At 39.2% G+C, this 21,688-nt stretch overlaps 1 protein-coding gene across 3 annotated transcripts in view; it reads right to left on the bottom strand.

The window, feature by feature from the left end:
* The window catches only part of SNAP91 (synaptosome associated protein 91), an 89,352-nt gene that overhangs the window by 27,812 nt on the left and 39,852 nt on the right, over positions 1-21,688 (bottom strand). For 2 of the 3 annotated variants that reach the window (XM_072999131.2, XM_072999134.2), the window contains exons 8-10: positions 20,793-20,899; positions 18,545-18,586; positions 9,286-11,369 (exon numbers count right to left, since the gene is read on the bottom strand). In XM_072999131.2, coding sequence (XP_072855232.1) covers positions 11,250-11,369; positions 18,545-18,586; positions 20,793-20,899 — 269 coding nt within the window. In that variant the 3' untranslated portion in view covers positions 9,286-11,249. Of the gene's footprint in view, positions 1-4,417; positions 4,522-5,074; positions 5,185-8,371; positions 8,400-9,223; positions 9,230-9,285; positions 11,370-18,544; positions 18,587-20,792; positions 20,900-21,688 lie in introns of those variants that run through there. The other variant, XM_020793423.3, reaches the window with a different exon arrangement.

The following is a 21,688-nucleotide window of genomic DNA, read 5'->3' as shown; positions in this document are numbered from 1 at the left end:
GACCTTTTTTTTGCTACTGTCACCTCCGTCTGTTGTTTTCTAGGGAATGCTACATTTCTATTTCAAGGCCCAGATCTAGCTGCACCACTGAAGACAGCAGGAGAGGAAAGCCTCTCTAAGAAAGGATAAAAGACTTGTTTGTTCCATCCCCATCTCCTACTTTCCCATGCAGCTGATTCCTTTGACATTTAGAGCAGATTTGAAACTGATGCAAGTACAGTACAGTATTACCTTGGTTTACGAAAGCCTTGGTTAATGTAATTTTCAGTTTACGAATGGAAATCCATAGAAAATAATGCCTTGGTTTACGCGTTTGTTTCCCCAGGATGCATTGTGCCTGGAGGTTTATAATGCCGCCCCCATTCCCTATGGCAAGCTGCATTTTGGTTTATGAATTTTTTGTATTACATAAGTTCCGTAGAACGCATTAAATCCGTAAACTGAGGTACTACTGTAGATCATGTGATCACTATCTGAGTACATAAGTATCTACATTCAACACACTTTTATGGTGGTTTGAAATTTCTCAAAAAGTGTCTGGGACAGAAGGAGATGGCACACCATTATTTGATATTCAGTGGCCCTTGTGGCTCTAGTGGTCTGCTCACACTGCTATTATTCAGCTGCCCCTTATCTCTCAGACACAATCTGAAATGCTGTCGGAAAAGTGCAGAATACATTTGATCACAGATGCATAATGTAGGACAAAACATGAACACTTGTTGCCTTGCTGTTCTTTTTCACTCAGATATTAAGCACAAAGATGACAGATATGAATAGTAGTGAAGTGAATGGAACAAAAATTAAAATAAAAGCATATGCTTAATATCAATTCGATCTCTTATGGATGGCAAAATAAACCCACAATTTGACTGGAAACAAAATTAAGATACACATGTATAACCTTAAGCTTTGCGTTCTTATAGGTGGCAACACCAAGGCCTCCAAACATCACACCTACCTCAGGTGCCATTAAACCCTCCAGGTGGCCCTGAAAAACTGGCTGTGGTGGTGCCAAATGCATTCCTTCACCAGTGCCCTATTTAACCTCAGCTCTAACTATCATTATAGTCTGGAGGACTTCATGGGTTATAGTTATGGAAATTTTATTTAACGACTGATACAGTATCTCTGACAACAGTGATCATCAACAGCCATCTTCTTCCCTCATCTTAAAGGATTTTGAATGCACTTTCAGAAGCAAACATATCCTGCAGGAACCCTCCATGCAGAAATGACATCTCAGCCTTTATAAAGAGAAAAACCACACTTTCAGCACATCCCATTCACCCTCCACAGGGAGCGCATGAACAGAAAAATACACTACTCCCCCACCCCTTATCCAAGAAACATGTCTGGCAGATGCGCTGAAATGGAGAAGAAGAACTCCTGCACAGATTGCAGATGTGGCACCTAAAAGCAAGCGATCATTGATCGTTCTCAATGCCTTCTTCTCTTCTAACCATTTCCAAAATGCCCAGCAATGCAAGATAATTAAGATCTCACAATAGTGGGTGCCCCACTGCCATAGTTCTGAAAAAGTTTACTAGGCATAATGTTATGTTGCCTTAAACTCATCAAATAGAACACGACCCAAAAGCCATGTACCACTCTGTCAGGTACATTCTGTTTTTGCAATACCAGGCAGGCAGGAAAAAAAGAGAGGATAATAAAAATTTGGTTGTTCACAATACTATATATCTTCTGAGCTGTACTAGGCATGGTGGGCCATGAGCTATGATGCCCTGATGAGTATAAAGTTTCAGGATTAACTGTGGTGAAATTATTTCTCTTTTGGGGGTCCCGGAGAACTTTGTAAACTTTGGGGCAGGAAACTGGCCTCTTCTACCTTGTAAAACAACACACATCCTGACTTTGCTACTATAGTTACTGCCATTACCACTACTATGAAGAGAAATTATCATAACGTAGAAGCTGCATTTTAATTCTGAGCAAACAAAAGTAGTCACTTCAGTATTTTGAAATCCGAATTCCTCTTTGAATTAAAATACAGCTAAGAATTCTGCAGCACCTTAAAGACTAACATACTTATTTACATCACATGCTTTTATGGACTGGCTGATCATTAGGTGTATCAGATCGATGGATTTCGCCTTCATGTGGCTAAATTTTGTGTGTTCCATGGTAATAACTTCCAGTAGCTATGACAGCCATGGCAGACATGACAGTCTGAAGTGGGCCCTAATTCTTAAAACCTACCCCATAATGCATGCATTTTTAACCTTTAAAAATGTGATTCAAGATTTTAATGTTTTCTTACAAGTGAACACAGCTACCCCACCAGAAGTTGTTCGAAGCAACTTGAATATGTTTATGTGATTAAGCAGTTAAAACACCATCAGTTAAAACACCCCACGTCCCACAAACCTGTATTGTATTATAAATTTCTACCCACAAATACTATGTTTAGATTGTACCTAAAATTTACATCTCCTTAATGTGTTTTAAGTTCCCATATATTCCAGGCTTTAATGTTCTGAGTAGGTGCTAAAAAGCTTTTTGTGTTCTGGCAGCCTCCACCGTGCTTCCAAAGTTCTGCATATTTAATGACAATTTAAGGCACTTGAGTTTTAAGTGTCACATTCCTTCTACAGAAGAAGAGACTTAAAGCACAACAGTTAAAGATTCAGCCTTTTTGTTAGAGGCAAATCAAATGTAAAATGAGAAAGCATTTCAGGATCTGAGCTTTACTTTTCTAGTGGTATGCTGATTAGCAGAAATGGAGAGCCATTTTCGATATAGCCAGAGATGGTAGACTTGCCAGAACAATAACAAAAATAAATTTCACAACATGACGACACATGAAACAGGATTCACAATGAAGTAAATGAACACAATCAGGTGCTGAATTGGAATTGTTTTTCTTAATGTTTGTTGTGGACATGGTAAGTTTCAATGCTTCCTAAAGATTATGCTATTGAGGGATGGTAGATCTAACCCTCCCTCCCTCCCTCCCTCCCTCCCTTCCTTCCTTCCTTGAAACTCTACTTATCTCAGATCATAACACTGTTCAAATAAATTTCCAGACAGCTTAACTCTATAAGGCTCTATAAGTTGCAGTGAAAGCTTCCAGCATTATACTATATAATTCTTTTTTTCGCCCAGGCACTCCCTTCTTCGAAATACAAGAAAAAAAATCTAATTTTGTGTGGCTTTTTCTTAAGGGATACCTGAAACATGCCTCCCAAGAGTGGCTGATGAGCTAGAAGTAAATAACTACTACCACTAAAAACAGAGAAGCTCTCCTGGATGAAGGATGCATCATCCTACCAGTGAGGATTGTATACTGAAAATAGGAAAGATGGTTGCAGTATACTAATCTTATTACAGCCTTTGGAGAATGAAGCCTGCTTCTCTGGTCACTAGGAGTAACATTAGTTTTTTTCGCCCTGCAGTCACCCCACTGGCCATTCCTGGTATTTCCATATAGCACAAGATCAACCTAGAACTGATCAAACACAAAAGCTTTGAGAACAATTTTTTCATGTAATTTCAAACTAGCTAAACTGCAAAAGTAAAAAATAATAATAATGCTAATTTCTAAAAACTAGTTCTACTTCAAGCTTGCTTTGATTGTTGCAGTACAGTACTTTACTTTAAACCAGGGGTGTCCAACCTTTCACCTTCCCTGGGCCACATCAGAAGATGAAAATTTGGTTTGGGCCGCACATGAATTTGGTTTGGGCCACATGGGGGGCAGCTCCAGCCATCCTCCGCAGCCCTGCTCCAAGCGCCCTTACCGGCAGCTGTGATCTCAGACAGCAGAGGCTGCCAGCTTTGACTCCGGCGGCTTTATAGGGCCGGGAGGGGGGTCCACCTATTGACGGGGATGACGCAATGCAGTCACGCAGCCCCCCTCTCCCCTCCCGTTCCTTCCTTCCTTCCCTCTCCCCCCCACTGTTGTGACGTGCCACAGCCGCATTCCGGCCGCAAGCGCCGGCAGTGTAACTTGAAACTTTGGAATTTCTTTAAAAATAAAAAATTGCACTGGGCCGCATTACGAGCCAACCTGGGCCACATGCAGCCCACGGGCTGCAGGTTGGACAAGCCTGCTTTAAACCAACTCTACCAGAAGTTCCTGGGTCGGTTGGTTCCAACAGTGGTTGTGATACACATAGGAGAAATATAGGCTTTCTAAGATATTCCTAATAAAAAGTTTCCTATTATTTTTCAGCAGCAGCTTTGCCTGTTTAATACAACAGTTCTAACACACGTTATGAAAGATGAACTGATTCACAAAGCCTGTGGTGAGGCCACCACTGGGGGTGGAGGGAAGGAAGTCAAGTAGCAGCCAAGTAGTACAGTGAGGCAGACTGGAAAAAAAATAATGTTACCAATATGCAGGACTGGCATTCCTCTGAAAGATACTTAAGAGTTCTGAGTTTAGAAGGTTTACCTCCCCAGGACGTTGCCCCACCAGGTGCCGCTGAAGCTGCTTGTGCTGTAGTAGATGTGAAGTCTGGCTGGAGATCCAGTAGATCACTGGAGGGTTTGGAAGCACTATTGTGGAAATAAGACAGAAAAACCTCTGTGATAAAACCTACAACTGTAATTGTTAAATTCTGTACAGGGTGGAAACTAGTCTGCAAATGTTAACAATCAACAGTGAAGGGGCATTCAGGTGAATGACCCCGAGGCCAACTACAAGTATTTATGGTGGTACAGCTGTAAATCTGTTTCCTATAGTTGATTCATCTGCACCACGGCTGCTACAGGCAGCAGAGGCAGATAGACTTTGTGGTACACCTAGGTGAGGAACAGGCCTGATACTTCCCTTTCCTTCTTGCTTCTCCTGCCTCATAAAACTAAAAGCTAGAGTTGCATCAGTGCATGGCAGGACTGTGTAGGCCACATAGAAACCTTCAAGTTGTCCCCACTCATGCTTTACATTTAGCTGATTGAATCTGCAGCAGTTTCACCAAAGTTGTTCATCAAACCCTCAAAACTATGTGACAGAGGGAGAAACAACCCAAGATATCTGTAAAAGTGGCAAATTCCCCTTTATTATTTCTCTTTAAACCCAGCATTTTATTTTATGTACTGCCAAACTAACCTGACTGGAGCTGCTGTAGAAGATGTTGCAAAGAGATCAAGTGGAGGAGAAGTATCAACAGTTTTTGCCGGGGTAGAATTAGGAGATGTAACAGTTGTCGCTGGAGAAGACTGGACAAGAAAAAGTCATAAACACACAATGAAAAAAGGAATATCTTAAATTTTTCAGTAGCTGTTGCCTTAACAATTTCTTGTATTTTCCCCACAAACAAGAGATGAAAAGACCAAAAATCTAACCATCATAAAAATATTTTTCCCTGAAAGATCTGCCCTGCAACCTTAGCAGGACTCCTCCATTCTGAAACTATGAACATTACATATCATGAATCTTATTTAATTGAAGGGTATGTTTTCTGTATGAACTGCTATATTTAAACGAGGGTAAATATGGTTGAGGTACAAACATGATGTGGCTTGCAAAATAATAATAATAAAATAAATACTCCTCGGAATACTTAAGCACTTTTTTTTAAAATAAGGAATTGTGTTTAAGGGTAAACGAGATGTGAGGTGCAGGCCTGTATGTGATTGCCATTTCACTTGCCAAATCAAGTGATTGCCATTTCTTTCAGAGTTCGGAAAAGTCCTATTTAAAATGCAGCATAATCAAGCAGAATTAATAAGTGTCGGGGGGCACAAGAAGATGTTCAGGACCTTGTCTCAAAAGCCCATGGTGTACTTAAAGATCACCTGCAGCCCCTCCTTGTAGCCACTTTTAACACAATCTACATATTGCTACATAGTCATGACATGTTTTAACATCATGTCTCCCCCTCTCTACTGGAGACCCTGCCCTTCTTTCATACAAATTTTAGAAATAAGGGAAGCTGCTTCAGCTCTCAGCAGAGGTGGTGATGGTGGTAAAAGCACATCTTCCCCCATGACAGGATTCCAATCCGGAGCAAAAGAAAAAAATAATATAAAGAAGAGAAAAAATGCTGTTGAGCCTTGAAGATTAACTGCTACATTTTAATGTGATTTTTTGTGGATAAGACCACTTTCTCAGACATGAGAAAGTGGACTTGTCCAGTCTTTCAAAAGCTCACATTAAAATATAGCAATTAATTTGTAAGATGCTACAATATTTTTATCTTCTTTATTTTTTAAATTTCTTATTTTGTTTTGGCCCGACACAGTTACCTCTTCTAAAACTACAATTTGGAGCAAGACTCCAGAAGTCGCTATTTCTGAAAGAAAACCCACACTCTCTAAGCGCTTTAAGTCAAAGCAGGTGGTTTATATAGAAGTCTGACTTAAAAGTATTTCACAATCCCCTAAGCTGCTGAAAAACACTGCAGGTTTAAATTGCTTAATTATTTTGGCTAGTTAGTAGGAAGGGACTAAATCAGGGTGATAAAGCCATTACTGTATTAACAGCAATTCAGAAGGCTGCTCTCAACTTGTCCCTTGAATTTTAGGTCTCTAGTTCACAACAACTAAATATAATTAGGGGATCAGCAGCTTTGCAAGATCTCAGATTTCCATGTCATAACAGATACTGGCATCCAGCCAACATCCACCTCAGAAAAGATCCCCTCAGCATATCTGAGGAGTCAAGGGAGCTCCTTTGTTATAGGAGGCTAGTGATAAAGGCATTCCCTCACCTTGTCAAGTTGTCAACTTTGTACAAGCTACAGAAGACTTGTCCTCTGAATACTAGATACCCCATTTAAAGGCTTAAAAACTGAATATATTTTTGCAGCCATTAACTTCATAATAGACAGAAGAAACTAAATCCTCCTTTGGACCCTTGAAAGAAAAATATCATTCCATGTTCACTTTCAGAATTTCACAGTCTGACACTTTAATACAGAAGTGTCCAAGGCAAATATTTCTGCACAAAGCTCTTTAGTTTCTCTCTCTGCCTGATTAGACATACTGTATGGTTTCAAACAAGAAAATACTGGGACTCTTGGTACAGAAGTATTAAAAATAATAAGTAAAGGGTGTCCTTATGTAATCCATGAAATCGATCTTTATCTATAACTGTAATTATGTTTGTTCAGGCTGTGAAAATAGCATTTCTGGATCTGATAAATGTCTTTATCGTGAAACAGTCCCAGACCCAAATCCTTTTGCCTAGTTAAGCTGGATGTTGTAAAGGAGGCCAATTGCACTGTGTTAAGAAATGACCACAGATGTTATCTTTTGCATACTGGGCTGTTTGGCTCAATATGCAACCGATAATGTCTAGAATGATTTCTTAATTTGGTGCTATTTGCTTCCAAAATCACATCACTTTCATAGTAAAGCAAGAAGATTTTAGCCATAATCTACTAGAGAGGTTAAGGTTAAGGTTACCCTTGACAATTTTTGTCCAGTCATGTTCGACTCTAGGGGGCGGTGCTCATCCCCGTTTCCAAGCCATAGAGCCAGCGTTTGTCCAAAGACAATCTTCCGTGGTCACATGGCCAGTGCGACTTAGACACGGAATGCTGTTACCTTCCCACTGAGGTGGTCCCTATTTATCTATTCGCATTTACATGCTTTCGAACTGCTAGGTTGGCGAGGAGCTGGGACAAAGCGATGGGAGCTCACTCCATCGCGTGGATTCGATCTTACGACTGCTGGTCTTCCGACCCTGCAGCACAGGCTTCTACGGTTTAGCCCGCTGCGCCACCACATCCCTAGAGAGGACATTTTTTTAATTTAACATTGCCTAGAGAGGAGGCAACTTTAAATTTAACCGCTGAAAAGGCCAATATAAAATATATGTGTTCTCAAAGCATTTGGAATAGTGACAGTGCTCAAGAATTCTGTGTGTTCAAACTGGAAAGTAATCTCAGGAAAGGAATAGTTAAAATAGAGTGCTAGGAAGTTTAATATTTTCTGAATGTTTAGAACCTACTTTCAATCATGACAATTGAAACTTATGTAGACCATATATTGTAAGTTAGGAGAGGTACAAATATCAATAAGCAAGAGTCCTCATAATTTAAGAAAGCAGCCAGTGGAGTGCCCTGGGATCTATACTGGGATTAGTAGTATTAAATATATTCACAAATGACTTAAAATCAGTGATGAGGATCCGTAACAGGGTTGGCAACTCTGGCACATCTAGCCACCTCTCTCCTTGTGATATTATTAAGTATATATTAAAATTTTTAGTTGTTGGGCAAACAAGCATTTACGATGAAGCTTTTAGTAAGCAGCCAAAGATGTGTGAATGAATATGATATTTTTTTTCCATATGAAAATACTTCCCGCCCATAGAAAATGAATCTGTCAACAAAGACAACTGAGGGCATCAAGAGATTCATTATTACAGTATTAGCAAAATAAAACATTCAATATTTACCTTGCTCAGAGGTGAAGGGGCACCAGAGCTAAAAGAATTAATGTAAAAAAATTCAAATGAAAAATTTTAGGAATATGTTAAGTACGCTTGAGTATAAGATCATAGTAGACAATGAACAACAACTGAGATTTGTGCATTTCTGAACTTATGCTCCCAAAGCCTGGAATATGAACTGTTAGGTCTTATAAAAGTGGAGTTGAACACTACAACATCTATAAGATAATTTATAATTTAATTTTAAAGGGCTGCTTATTCTACTAAAAGGAGGATACAATATTATATTTTTCCATGCCAAGTACAAAAAAATCCAGATCAAAACGGTTCCATAAAATAAGTCTCATCTATTAATGATTTCTCTCCCTAAATAACATTTAACCCACACTAACCAAACCAGAGTATTGATCAGTGCTTCTTTGACACTGACTAAAGGCTTTTTGTTCCAGAACATTTACAGTGGCCCTTCTGCATACTGCTACAAAAGAGTGTTCTTCAGTGGTAAATAGAGACCTATCTATTAAGCTAGAGAGCACAATTAGCTCAGAATGCATTAGAACTGTAACTATTTTTTTAAAGAAAAAACAAGGACAGCTATGCTGATCTCTAATTTTTTTAAAATTAAAATCCTGAATTGACCACAAGACAATGCTTTTATTGGGATCAACCATTTTAAAATGTTTCGATTTCCTTTTACCTGAATAATTCATAGACATTTCATTTTGTGAAGAAATAACCAGGTCTGACTGTATATTATGGGCAAAAGTGGCATTCAGGAAACTAGGTAACCTTATCCATTTACTAGAAGATATGTTAAAATATATTCGTGCATTACCATGAGTGTTTTTATTTACTTACCCCTCACTAAGTTGCAGAACAGCCATGTGCATAAACAAAAGGGAGGCACATACAAAGAAAGATTTGTTACTGCCAGTTTATGTTTATTTCTTCCTAAAGTAATAAACAAGGTACTTAAATATTTATCTATGCAAGAGTAGTACACATAGCATACAAAAAGTCTAGAAATAATTTATCAGCCAATTAATGCAGGACAAAAGAAGCCTGAATTTCCCAAAACAAATAATGTCCACACGAATGTGAGATCACAATAATGTCTTATTTAGTAAAAATGGACTTGTTTTGAAGTTTATTATATTTGATTACTATAATCTTGAATTGGATTACACTGTGACATTACAAATGCATGCAATGTCACAGCTTTTGGAGTCACCAGCAGAAAAAAGATGCCAAAAGGAAGACAAAAACAGTTACATTTATGATGCTCATTTTAATTCCCGTGATAAAATGACTGCAATATTTAAACAAATATAATACTGAATCATGAATGCAAATAAATTGAGTAAGATGAATGTCTGGAACCGTATGGTTCAAGAAAATGGCAACTCAGAAGTTGGGTCAACCAGTAACTTGTTTGTGGTCTCGTGAGTCCCAAGATGTGGGTATCCTGCTGCCAGGTTACCTGCCTTGCATCTGGGCATCAGGAGTACAGATAATAGGAAAAAGGCTAGCTGAGCTAGAGGATGTAGGGCCTTCTCTAGCGAACCAGGAATAGTTTTCATAGATGTAAGAGAAGGCTATAAGAGAAGCTTCAATCTGTGCTCCAGGAGCCTTCACTTCAACTTCACTCACCCACCACACCCTTGCACATACATAGCCATGTTGTTAAAAGTGCTGGACAGATCGATGGAGAGGAGAAAGACAATGTTGTTCACTATGTTTTGTAGTACCCAGATCTTGGGCACGGGAGGTGGGCGTTTTGCCATATCCCAGGCAAGAGATCTCCTCCAATGGGGATTGAGGGGTGGGGGACTGGGAGAGCTGCCACAGTTTTCCATAACTAGTGATGGTGGGTCTTCCCTTTAGTGGTCTTGTGCCCAGGGAGGTCTATACGAACAGCAGGTCACCAATCCTTTGCTGCCCAGAGTAGGGGGCTGGGAGAATGGCATCAGGTGGTAGACAGGTCACCCAGTGCTAGGATATTCTCCTTATACTGTACCAATAACGTTTTGCTCCATCCAGTCCAAGATGTGGCCTTTTATTACCCATCTACAAATTATTCTTCAACAAAATTGTTTAACTATGTATATTGGTGTGTGTCACTGGCAGATGGAAAGTGCACCAGGTGATCTTGCCTAGGCTTTCCTCCTCAAAGGCCACTGACAACAAGTGACAGAGCACACCATTTTATACACACCTTTGGTAGGCACTGTGGAAAGGGCAACTCACTAGTATAGATATCAGAAGTGCTTTACACTTGCTTAACACTTTTAATGGTGTTTATAACTACCACTATATATAGTAAAATGGAGTAGACGTACCTCTTGCTAGCATTTTGTCACATACATGCAATACCTAGTTTGAAAGGGACATTCTGAAACACAGTAGACTTCATTAAGGCTAGCCAACCTTCATGCATTTGTATGTACACAGAGGGACCTGGTGTAATTTTATGCTGTTATTACATCTGCTGGAAACAGGAAGTAGTTAGACTCTCTCAAGACATTATCCCTACATTAAAATGTCTGGGCAAGAATGAGGGAAAGTATCACAGGAGAAGCAATGGGAAGGCCAGCAATTTATGGGAATGGGGATTAATTATTACCCTGAACGTGCCGTTCATTTCTTGCTAGGCTATGACAAGTACTTCTTATGGGAAGAAGATATATATATTCAGTTAAATGCCATTCTTCTGTGTGAAGACACTCAGAACAGTGCACACCACAATATTATTGCATATATAATGAATGCAACAATCATATAATAAAACTTTGCATAAATGTAAAAAAATGCAAATACAGCTAGCAACCTAAAGCCTACCAGACATCTGTTGATTTTACTACAGTCTGAATGCTATAGAGCTTGTTTAGCTGCAAGCCTCAAAGTATAGCAAGTTGACGTGTAAATCCATATACCTGTTTCCAGGTTTCTTTCCTTCCAAACTGTTCAAATGCTGTTCAAGTGTCTCCATAAGACTACTTGGAGCCTAAGACAGATAAGGGAAAGAAACACTTGAAATGAAGGAAGAGGCAGGAAGGCTACCACTTTGGAACTTCAATATGAATCCCATATCATCTTCTCTGGGTTATTCATAATCATGCTCATGCCATACCCACAATTGTAAGAAAGAATGTTACTTCCCTGCTGTTACTGAAACCATATCCTGTTTCCCCCAAAATAAGACCTAACTTGAAAATAAGCTTTAGTATGATTTTTCAGGGTGCTCATAATATAAGCCCCACCCCCAAAATAATTTTTATTTATTTTTATTTATTTATTGTATTTATACCCTGACTATCTAGTCATTTCGACCACTCTAGGCACCAGTTAAGTGAAACCCCGCCTTCCACCATTGTGCAGCATTGTGTAGCAATCAGATGATGACGTGACTGTTAAATTAAACATCCCCTGAAAGTAAGCCTTAATGCATTTTTGGAGCAAAAATTAATATAAGACCGTGTCTTATTTTCAGGGAAACACGGTAGTTTTTAGCAAAAGTACAATAACCCTTTTGGTATATTTCAGAAAATACTGGCTGGACACCATGCTTTTAAAGAGACTGTGAATATATTATAAATTAACAACAACACAGGCAATCACAGGTCAACGTAATCAATAACACTAAAATATGTATTTGCATGCAGAATTTGTGCATTCAACCTAATTAGCTTAGTCATTTTTCACCCTTCTGTGTAGAAACAGAATTTCAATAGAGGGCAGAGTGAAGCTGCTACTTCCCTTTTTTGATCTCTCACCTCCATTACCAGAATTGTAATTGAACACCTCTGGAGGCTACACTGAATTAACACAAGGCATACTAAATTGTAATCACAACATGTCCACTCACACATACTGACCAATAGTATGAGGGGGGATCAGACAGAAATATGGTTCAATTATATGTTTTGTGCTGTACTAGACATCACAGGTCTATGAGTGCTGAAGAGGGTGGCAGAAGCTCTGTCTTTCTTACAATATCTTATTCAATATCAAATACCAGATTTATCCTACAGGTTTGAATCTTCCATAGAATTTCATAGAATTAATGGCCCACTTATTCTTTGGGCACCCAGGTTTTTTTTAAGGGTCAGAAGAAAGTATTTTACTTTCAAAACTGTAGTTTCAAAATTAAATTAAAGTCTGGACACGCAATATTAATACTGCTGGTACAGTTCAGTGCAATTTAATTGACCCCACCCAGATTTATCCAGGTTTTATAGTAACTTCCTGTTGTTGTTTAGTTTTTAAGTCATGTCTGACTCTTCGTGACCCCATGGACCAGATGACACTGTCCAACCATATTGTCCTCTGTCATCCCCTTCTCCTCTTGCCTTCACACTTTCCCAACATCAAGGTCTTTTCCAGGGAGTCTTCTCTTCTCATGAGATGGTCAAAGTATTGGAGCCTCAGCTTCAGGATCTGTCCTTCCAGTGAGCACTCAGGGTTGATCTCCTTCAGAACTGATAGGTTTGTTCTCCTTGCAGTCCAGGGGACTCTCAAGAGTCTCCTCCAGCACCACAATTCAAAAGCATCAATTTTTCGGCAGTTAGCCTTCGGTATGGTCCAGCTCTCACTTCCATACATAGCTACTGGAAAAACCATAGCTTTGACTATTCGGACTTTTGTTGGCAAGGTGATGTCTCTGCTTTTTAAGATGCTGTCAAGGTTTGTCATCGCTTTCCTCCCAAGAAGCAGGAGTCCTTTAATTTCATGGCTGCTGTCACCATCTGCAGTGATCATGGAGCCCAAGAAAGTGAAATCTGTCACTGCCTCCATATCTTCTCCTTCTATTTGCCAGGAGGCGATGGGACCAGTGGCCATGATCTTAGTGTTTTTTTTAATGTTGAGCTTCAGACCATTTTTGTGCTCTCCTCTTTCACCCTAAGTAACTTCCTACACCCTTTAAATATGCTCTTACTGTTGTTACAATGAGAAAAGAAAGTGAGTTCAGTAAGAACAATTAAGAGTGTCCTTAGCTACCCCAGAATAAAAATAGTGCCTAGATAAGGAGATTTCCATGAACTCAGTCACCAAGGAGAAAACCTCCAGAGGTAAAAAAAAAAAAAAAAGACACGAACTATATTTTATTCAAATTTACCAGTTCATCAATTGTATAGTCTTTAAAAGGAGACTCGCCATTATTATAATCACATTTCGGATCACAAAGAACACTGATCAACAATACCTAAGGTTTTTCTCATACATAAAATAGATTTACTCTGTGATTAAACAGTTCATATGTAACTATGTGCAAAGCTTGCAGTCAAAAGTGAACTAGCAACACAAAGCTCTAAATCCTTGGAGATTCCCTTCTACACCAATAGTCCCAAACCCAAACAAAGAATTCTAGAGTGTTCAGTTAAACTACTGTATTTCATAGGACAGTATGTTAGTTCAGAAACAGTGGGCTGTGAAATTGTGAAAGTGGAAATAATCCATGTGTACTTGCTTCTAACCTGTATCATTTACAGACACACTCCTGGTCTTGCTTCCTGGAGGTCTTCCTGGGATGTAGACAATGTTTTCCATTATTTTGTTTTGAAGAGGGATAAAGGTACCTTATGAATGGTAATGAGGTCCAACTTTACTCTTGAAAAAATGCAATTCATGTCCACTATTAGGTGGGAAGATTTTTAAGAGTTCTACTAAGGAAATATATATTTAATGGCACTAGCACTCAAACTACAACCTCCAGCTTTGACTGCCAAAATCTTGATAGCAGCACTAAGGCCTCTGCCAGAGTCCTTGGATAACCACTCTTAAAACAGCATGGCGGGGCTAGAGAGACCATGATCATGACTCACTGACTCACTGGTCAGAGTCTAAGTGAATATTTATACTTGCATCTGTGAACTGGCATAGGACGAGTGGCCAACAGCTGCTAATTATTTAGTCCCCAGATGTATGACTGGGCATGCAGCTAGGAATTTTATGGGAAAACATGTTAATTAATAACTATTTGCTGCTCTGAATGACACCAATGCATTTATGTAAATGTTCACTTTGCTTATTTACATACTGTATATCTATCCATACATTTTCTTTACTTTCTGAAAGTTTCTACATGTGTTTAAGCCTTACAAGAATTTGAAGTTAGGTGAAGACTTAGAAACTGCTTTCTCCCAGAATTCCAAGAACAAAGATAATGAGACAAAAAGATGTAAACAAAAAAAACCCATAAATATGTTGCCAAAAACTGAATTCTGCTAATTATTAGGATCCTATACCAGCAGCTGAATGAAAATGGGAATCTCTGTAAATCAAGACTATAAATCAAAATCACTCAATACTTGTGAGTACAAAATACTAGCATATTACACCCAGGCTTATCAAGATGATTCAGGGAGAGTAGTTAAATAGCATTCCATTATCACAAGGTGATACGTAACTACAACTGGGAGCCAAACAATATAATCTGTGCTGTCAACTAACCTGCCATGGGACTACAGTACATATTTATGTCAATCAAGTTCACCACATTATACAATGGTCAAAAAAGAAAACATGAAGGCATAGGACCTATAGCTAGTTTACTGAGAAGGCACCAGATTTAGCATGATTGGAAAGTACACACCTTCCAAGAGGAAGGGGTTTGGGGGTGGGGGTGGTGATGCATCTCAATTAAGCTGCCACCACCAGATCTCAATTTGATCCTCAACTGGATAGCTGCATCAGCTTTAAAGTCAGTCACAAAATCCTTAACAAAATATTGCAAAGATGAGGAGACAATTCAACATAAATAAAAGACCTTCAGAGGCGCTCTCCAATCTGACAAATTATTACTTTCACAAAGATTCAGTATTAATTCGTGTAAGGCATATAATCCTACTCAGATATACCTGGGAATTAAATTCCACCAAATTCTACTTCTGACTAGACATGCCCAGATTGCAATGTGTGCATGCATTTTTCACTTCACATTACTGATGGTGTTACTTGTGTAGGTAAAATATGTCAACAGACAAATAGAGGAACTCAGAAGTAAGAATTAGAATTAAGAATTATTACAAACCAACAATTTATTTATTTTGCTAGCTCTCTTATGATTAAAAATGAACAGTGAAATCTGATTGGTGAAACTACTCATTAGATTGCACATATTAATAGAATAATTATGGAGTTGGAAGGGGCCTCTAAGGCCAATGAGTCCAACCATTTGCTTAATGAAGGAAACTAAATCAGAGTAAAACTAACAAATGGCTGTCTAACTTTCTTTCGAATGCATCCAGTGTTGGAGCGGTCACCACCTTCTGAGATAACTGGTTCCACTGTCATACTGCTCTTGCCATTAGGAAGTTTTTCTTGATATTAAACCAAAATCTGTCTTCCTAAAACTTGAACCCATTAAGTAATAAAAAAAGAGGAGGGGCAGATTGAAATCTGTTCTCAATCATCCCAGGGTACAGGACCTGTAATAATGGGCTCAAGTTATAGGAAGCCAGATTTCAGTTGAATATCAGGGAAAACTTTCTAGCTGTTAGAATAATATGACAATGGAACCTTGGGAGGTGGTGAGCACTGCAACATTGGAGGCATTCAAGAGAAAATTAAACAACTGTCAGGTATGATTCAATTCCTACATTGAGCAGGGAGTTAGACTCAATGGCCTGAGAGGCTCCTTCCAACTCCATTATTCTATTATCAATATCTTAAAAAACCAATATAGTTTCTCAGTGGATAAGTATATGGGTCTGTCCTAATGGTTGCTCACTTGAGTGAGTCATAATATGAAAATGCTGTGCACAGACAAAAGGAAAACCAAGAAACAGTCGCATGCAGATTCCTAATCTACAGTTGATAGACTAAATGTGCATCTCAAAAGCAAGGCATCCACAAGAAGTGACAACTGATTCTCACATACCATAGGGCAGAGGTCGTCAACCCCCAGTCCGCGGCCTGGTGAAAGTCTGTGGCCTGAGCCAGACTGGGGTGCAGAGACAAACCTCCCCCCACGCATGCACTCCCCTCCCCACAGCTGCTTTGCACAAACACACATGTGCCAGTACTGGTGTGAGCACTCCCCCATCCTTTCACGCAAATGCCTGTGTGGGCATGCGTGCAGGTGCTCCTGCGCATGCGTGAGGGGTGGGGGAGCACTCACACTGCCACTGAAGGGCACTCCCCCACTGCTTTATGTATGCGCCCGAGAGTGTCCGCGCATTCCTGCGCAAGCATGGGGGGTGCCCCACCTTCCTCAGAGGCTCAGCCTGTCTGCGGTCCCAAAAAGGTTGGGGACCACTGTCATAGGGTACATAGATAAGTTTTAAAAATACTGTAAATAAATCCAAGCCTACAATGAATTCTGAGTGTGTTTCAGAACAAATACCTTACGCAAAATATTAAATCAGAATAAGCCGTTTCAGGGCTTAGTTTTCACTTGTGGACGTACTGTCAAAAATATTTGTTATTAAGAATAGTTGCTAAGCAAAGAATCTTTAGTATCAAGAAGGCCAATACCAAGGTATTTCCAGTACTGAAGTACATTTGAGCTTCCCCATCTACCACAAAAATACAATGGGGAAAAAATAAGATGGAACACTTGCAGTGTTTCCTATAAATAATTTTTTAAATTGTAACAGTAGTGAAAACCCAAGCACAGCTTGATAGCACTTTGTAGGTCTGTTCTAGATGCCATGGATATATTTATGCAGTCTCCAAACTATTACAAGAGTTGGTGGAGGCAACAAACAGCTTACTGAACAGAAATAAAATAGGAACACTGCAAGAACAAAACCAATAAAAGAATCTAGATATTCCTATGAAGAACGTGATGAGACATCTTTGACAATGACTCCTTTGGACTAACAAAAGGAAGTACAATATATTTCTTTCAGTGATTATTTCTAGTTTTACAATTTTGCACAGCTCTTTAATTCACTAACTTGTTAAGTACTTTCCAAAAAGAGATGTAAAAGTGCCATACAAATGCTTAGCTGAAAAGTACGAAGTAGGACTTCACTTCAGTAAGACTTAATCTAAAAAAATTTAAGAATACAGTGATGTCCCGCATGACGATAATCCATTCCGGGAAAATTGCTGGTAAGCGAAATCATTGTCATGTGAAAAGCCTTTCCCCACTGGAATGCATTGAAACTTGTTTAACGCGTTCCAACAGGGAAATTACCTCGTCATCCAGCGAAGATCGCCCATAGGGGAAGACATTTTCTGAGCGCCAATCAGCTGTTAAAATGGCTGCCCTGCGAAGCATGGTTCCGGAAAACACAGGGCAGCCGTTTTGCGGAGCTGGAAAAATTGTCGTCTTGCGAACAAACGGTTCGCAAAGCGTGGACCTAATCGATGTCCAGTGGAATTTCCCCATAGGAATGACTGTTTTGCGAATTGCTATAGCAATTGCAAAAAGTCACCGTCCTGGGGATTCGTCGTACAGCAGGGTCATCATCTAGCGAGGTACCACTGTAGTTGAGAAATGCTGGAAAGACTTCATGTGCAAGAATCAGGCTTAATGAAGGAGGATGAGAATGCCACAATAATATTTTTAAAGTGCTTTTTCCCTAGATTAGATTTTTGTGAAACCATTTAGTATTTTTTTATGCAGCTGCACATTCAAAATGCAGTTCATATATATTATCATATAGACAAAAGCAATCCCTTGAATTAGGACAATATAACCCCATATTAATAGAAATAAGAACCAAGAGGCAGCAACTTGCTTAAAGTCATCCTGGGAACAGATTTGAAGTGGGGGCTTTTCTGCTCAAGTTCTTGATTGCCAAGCTACACCAACTCTGTCCTGATAATGTACCCTCTTGCTCAGATTTTCTTCGTATTATGGCAGCCCTAAACCAGTCTCTTATCTGGAGAGAAAAGTAACCCAGCAAAAGTGTTGCTCTGAACTAGATTACAGCATGGAATCAGAACTTTAAAGACATCCTCTCCCAGATGCACTACTCACACTTTCAACTTTAAAAATCAGTCTGCACCTCTGAAAGGGAGAGGAAACTGGCAGCCTTTTCATTATATATTTCTAAATTAAATATGACCTTAAAAATTACATTTCTCTTCTTGGAATTAAAAAAAAAAGAAATAGATCAACAATTAACATGGCTGATTTCCTGACTTTGAAAAGTAACGCCATTAGGTTGCATGCTAAATTTTGCTACCATTTCCACCCATGAGGTCAAATAAATCGGTAGAACCTACTTGTGTGAGATCCGGAATGTCTCCTTTGTCGATTCCAACTTGCTGTGGATAAAGAAAAACAAAAAAGTTTCAGAATGGGTTTTTATGTCATATAAATCTTAAAAAGTTGACAGGCTTAATTTGATTGCTGCACCTAAGAAATAATTATCTCATTTATGGGCTATGACAAGGTCTATTTGTAATTATTACTTCTTTCTTCACATGTAGATGTTCTTTAAGAGCTGTGTATTTCTAGGACACATAGGCTGAAATTCTGTTACAGTGGACCCTCTACTTAAGGAATTAATCTGTATTGGAATGGTGGCTGCAAGTCGAAAAGTCTGTAAGTCGAATCTCCATTGACCTACAATGCACTGAAAACCGATTAATCCCATAACCAGTGGTTTTTATTCTATTTTTATTCCATTTTTTTTCTGGTCTGTAAGTCGATTCTCTGGCTGCAAGTCGAATCTAAATTTTGCAGCCAGAGAAGTCTGTAACTCGAAAAGCCTGTAAGTCGAGCCGTCTGTAAGTCGAGGGTCCACTGTACATAGTTATGCACAAGTCATAAATTTTCAAAGCAAAATGCAGTAAATTAAGAAATCTCCATAGACATCATCTGTTGTGCACGAAGTAGTGTGACTCAGCATGCAATGGATAATGCCTATAAAAATTTCTTAACATGGCAGATTTCTTCCAAAAATCATGCCTTTTGCATAACCACCCAGCAGGATTTCAGCCACAGTATAATATGGAGCATTGTTCATTTAGAAGAGCTACTGTGAAAATTTATAAGTCCACCCCAAACACACTAATGATGATCTCAGAATTGCAGAGCTAGAAGGGACCCCTATGGATCATCAACTCCAGCCCCTGTCAAAGAGGCACAGTGGGGAATTGAACTCCCAGCCTCTGGCTCCACGCATGCACACATGAATGTGCACACACTCTTTTATGCATAGAGCATGTCTCATACTTTGCACACTTCCTGACTAATCCATGCAAAAGAATTCCTTAGATAAGAAATCTCGCATTTACTTAACATGGAGCGTTCCCTAATTCCCTGAATACTGAAACTGCATTTCTATCAGAAAGGAGAAATGGGACAAAAGCATATGTATATTGTATTTCAACTTATGGGAAGGGAAGAGGAACAAAGATTCACTAAACACTCTGCTCAAGCTAGATGATGTTGCCAGCTTCCCATCCAAAGACTAGAGTGAATCTCCTCCACCTGAGATTCCATCTTAATTCTCTGTCCCCATTCCGCATACAGAGGGAAGGGGGAGGAAGAACAAAGGGTTCTCAACCAGTTCCTGCAGGTGCTGGCTGAGAGTGATCAGCTTCAGCATCCATCCTGAGGAGAGGAGCAGTGAAAGATTCTTACAAGACAGCTTGCCCCTGCATCACAGAGCTTAAATTCCCCACTGCAGTACATAGACTTAATCACTGATGTCAGAAGCAGACTTTACAGATAGACTGGAAGAGGGAAATTCTTCATTAATGTAAATGACTGTTACAGTATGAACTTTTCTGTCATTAGTCAAATGAGCTTCTTTCTTTAGTGACTGACATCAGAGCATAAGCATGGAACTCCTCTGAAGTCTCATTTCACAAAAGACATCCTCAGTCAATCTGAAACGTCAGTGTGCTTTCAGCTCTAATTATGGGCTATCTCCAACATCTGTTTCTTACCTGACATAAGTCTGTTACATCCTGTTATAGATTGCATGTACTGTATACTATGATCTTTAAAATGCTTGCGCTACCAGTGCTTTCTCCACATAGTCTAGGGATCTCCACTTGTGAAAATGCATTTCTAGAAACAAGATGCCTCTCTCCTTCCCCCTCTCTTCCTCTCTCTCTCTTTTAAAAGTCTGCACAATTTAACTATATGCAACGTGGTCTCTGTGTCTTCAGCCGAGGAAGTAACTGAGGAATAAAAATCTCAGTGTGCACAGTTAGTTGGCAATAAGTTTCAGCAACTGTTTCCTTTAGGAACACAATCCATTTTAAGGTGGATTATGAATACAAAAAGCAAACACACAACACTTCAAGTTATGTCTTTCACATTCGAATGAAATTCTGACTGGCTAACTTCTTCGATTAAACTCAGCAAGTAGCAGAATAATTATAGTTCATTTATGTATTCTGTATACGAATTGGACACACACACACACACACTCAACAGTTAGTATTTGATAGAAAGATTATACTTTTAAAGCACGAAGAAATAAGTTACTTAGGCCACTGTGGAAGTTTCATTTACCTCTGCTACTTTCAGGAATTCTGAAACTCTTGTCATTCTCGTCAGAAACCTTTTGTAGATTTCAAGGGCATCTTTGCATTGTCCCTTCTTCATTTCAAAAAACTTCTCTGAAAGAAATGTGATAATTTTTAACCTTCAAAAGCATTACTGTCATTTATAAATCAATCTTCATTCAAAATGAAATGTCAAAAATGAATTTTAAAAAAGGAGAAGAGACTCCAATACTCGAATTCTTAATGCCAGAATCTTGTTGGGAAGCTATCATGCTTATACCTAAAGTTGTAGAAATGGCTGTGGTACCTGCTGTACAACCTGACAGCTTGCCAAATAGCTGCAACTACTTCCAGAACCTTACTTCCATGAATGGTAAAGCTCAACAAAATGCCAAACGTAAAGTGTAGTAGTGACTTCATATCACCAAGCCTGCTTTTTCTCTATCACCCTAGGGCAGACCTGGGCAAAGTGTGGCCCGAGGGCCACATACGGCCCGCGAGCTGCTCCTGTCCGGCCTGTGGACATTTTTGAACATCAAAACCATTTATAGTTTTTTGTCTAAAGTTGATCATTTGCTTATCTTTAACATACCGCAAAAAACTCTTTAGTATTCATGAAGATTAACAAGTTTAAAATAAAAACAATCATAACATCACTTTCATTTTATTTTTATGTAAAATTGGTTCGGCCCCCGAACACAGTCCAGATTTTTCATGTGCCCCCCTATAGAAATTAATTGCCCACCCCTGCCCTAGGAAGTTCTGTGGAGGCCACCATTTTCTGTCTGAACCCATACGAAGTATGCAAGCAGAAAATGGGATTGTTAATGTACTGTGTTTTTTTCTGTTACATTCTTTTTCCTCTTTTCTCTTGCCTGAACTGAAAACCCTGGAAAATGCATC

Source organism: Pogona vitticeps, chromosome 1 (assembly GCF_051106095.1).
Source record: "Pogona vitticeps strain Pit_001003342236 chromosome 1, PviZW2.1, whole genome shotgun sequence".
In the NCBI taxonomy this organism is placed as follows: Eukaryota; Metazoa; Chordata; class Lepidosauria; order Squamata; family Agamidae; genus Pogona; species Pogona vitticeps.
Note: the sequence above shows the minus strand (reverse complement) of the source record. Positions and strands in the feature narration are given on the sequence as shown.